The following is a 2,500-nucleotide window of genomic DNA, read 5'->3' as shown; positions in this document are numbered from 1 at the left end:
TTTTTCCTCATGTTTGTGTGTGTGTGTGTGTGTGTGTGTGTGTGTGTGTGTGTGTGTGTGTGTGTGTGTGTGTGTGTGTGTGTGTGTGTGTGTGTGTGTGTGGGGTGGAGACCTATTAGGTCAGGGCTCAAAGGGTTAAACGCTTGTAAAAGGCATCTGAACTCAGAAAAGTGATGTTGCTCCGGGGTTCAAAGGGTTAAGTACCTCTATGTAGATGAAGTGTTTGCTGTTCTGGATGACGTGGACGTAGGCGTTGTGGATGGACTCCTCGTGGTATTTGATGCCGGCGGACCAGTCGGCGGACGAGCGGAGGATCTGAGGGACACGAAGACGAATGACAGAAGAAAAAACGTGCAAACAAAAAGCTTGAACTCTGCAAAGAGAAAAGTCGGATCGAGTTTCGTCTCGGAATAAATGTTTACCTCGTTTGTTTACCTCGTTTCAACACTGCAGAGGAGAAAGTAAATGTTTTTATTCTCCATACTGTGTGTACTTTTCAGTATTCGCCCAGCTGAACTTGGCTTGCAGATAGCATTTAAGAAATTAAATTTATGGTTTTACACCAAAAGGAAAATGTTTAAACTTAACAAGAGGAAAGCAAAGAGTTTTACTAGAATATTCAGTACTTAAAAAGAATATCTAACCTTTAAAGTAACCATTTGTACATCAGATATTCACCACGTCAGGCTGAATATGTGAAGAAAACTTTGTTTTTCTCACGTTTCCAAAGTTATTTGGTTTTGATTTAATTTATTTCGAACGTTTAAAAAGGAAACAGAGAAAATATGCAAAAACAGACAAAACATAAAGCAAAAAATATTCAAACACAAATTAATTTGCTTTACATATTTGAAAGGAGTAAGAGGTAAAAAACACATTTAATCCCACCCCTTCTCCATAAGTCACTGAATTTTAATCAACTGGCTTTATTCATTTAAAGCGATACTATGATTAAATATACACCCACAGACTCAAAATGAAACATCTACTATTTTTCCTCATTATTTACTGAAAAAAAGGAAGATTAAAAGGAAAAAATAAATATTGAATTAATATATATAAAAAAAAAAAACTAAGTGGACAACAAGAGGACGGACAACCCAAAAATGTAAGTGTTTATGGAAAGTAGAAACTGGTATTTAATGCTGAGTGACCTGAACACATTTAACTCCTTCAGTACCGACCTGCACTTTGGTGGGGATGCAGTTGGGGACTTGGTATCGCTGCTCTGCAGCCGTGGTGTGAGATTTGGGCAGCAGGTACGGGTACGACAGCGAGCGGTACTTTGGCTTCACGAGCTGGTCGAGAAAACAGAGGAAAGACAAAAAACACGTCACGAAAAACAAAAAAGAGACGCACAGCTTTTCCCATAGATTTTAAACTCTTTTTTTTCAAATCTGGTCAGTTTTTTCAAGCTTTTTTCTCATGTTTTCGAAAGAAATCAAAATAATTTGCTCAGATTCGAAACGCAGCACACACAAAAAAAATATTCTTATGACATATATGCTATTTTTATTTATTATTATCATCCTCATTATCATTATTATTATTTTTATTATTGTTATTATGATCATCTTTTTAAAATTATTTTTAGCTTTTTATTGATGTGCAGCACTTTGGTCAACAATGTTTTCATAAAAATGTGCTTTATAAATAAATTTGGATTCGATCTTCCACGTGTAGTTTTTCGTGTGCTTGTAGGCGTTCTTCTTCTTCTTCTGTAGCATTTTAGGACAGACAACTACACGTGTATGCGTATATGCTGCCCCGAACTGCAGCCTCGGTATCTACGGTTCCTAAATTACTGCAGAAAAAACATTCGCATTTTCCGAGTTTTGGTACCAACTTGGTACTGAAGTATCGGTTCTGGTGACATCACTACTGCGCTCCAACCGCAGCATGACCTCTGACCTTAGTGAAGTTCCAGCGCTGGATGAAGTGTCGCGCCACGTCTCGAGCCGCTTTCCCGTGAACCACCGAGGAGATGTCGTGCCACGGCATCCTGGGAGTCGTGTGTCTGTCTATGAAATCTAAAAACAGCAGAAACACGAAAGTGAGACGGACGGAAAATGAAATAAATTGTTCCTCCTTTTCTGAGTTTTTACGTCGGTACCATCGAAGGGTTTGTCCAGCTGAATCCAGTCCTTGTACACGAAGTTGCAGTAGTCTTTGCCGTGCCAGAACCGCGTGTTTCCGAACAGCTCCCCGACCCCCGTGTGCAGACTTCGCACTGAGCCGCTTCCTAAAACACATGAACACACACTCATTTATCAGCAGCACGACGCGATGAGAACTACACTCAAACCACAAGGCCGGCCGAGTATTTTTGTTTTTTCTATTCAAACAATGATACAGAAAACCCAAAACCAACAGTGACGTCTCTGTGACGTAAATCTAATGCTGCATCACGTTTCTCAGAGATATCGTATTGACCATATTTACGAGCACATGAGCAGCCCTCCAAAGTCATAATTACCAGAGAAAAATGTGGAAATTTCGT

General features: G+C 39.5%; 1 protein-coding gene across 2 annotated transcripts in view; it reads right to left on the bottom strand.

Moving 5' to 3' along the window:
• pld1b (phospholipase D1b) overlaps window positions 1-2,500 on the bottom strand; it is a 48,619-nt gene that overhangs the window by 15,163 nt on the left and 30,956 nt on the right. For both annotated transcript variants that reach the window (XM_088071763.1, XM_088071764.1), the window contains exons 16-19: window positions 2,114-2,242; window positions 1,912-2,030; window positions 1,185-1,298; window positions 205-315 (exon numbers count right to left, since the gene is read on the bottom strand). In XM_088071763.1, the coding sequence (XP_087927889.1) occupies window positions 205-315; window positions 1,185-1,298; window positions 1,912-2,030; window positions 2,114-2,242 (473 nt within the window). The remainder of the gene's footprint in view (window positions 1-204; window positions 316-1,184; window positions 1,299-1,911; window positions 2,031-2,113; window positions 2,243-2,500) is intronic.

Source organism: Plectropomus leopardus, chromosome 21 (assembly GCF_026936395.1).
Source record: "Plectropomus leopardus strain MGB_pleo_1.0 chromosome 21, ASM2693639v1, whole genome shotgun sequence".
NCBI lineage: Eukaryota > Metazoa > Chordata > Actinopteri > Perciformes > Serranidae > Plectropomus > Plectropomus leopardus.
Note: the sequence above shows the minus strand (reverse complement) of the source record. Positions and strands in the feature narration are given on the sequence as shown.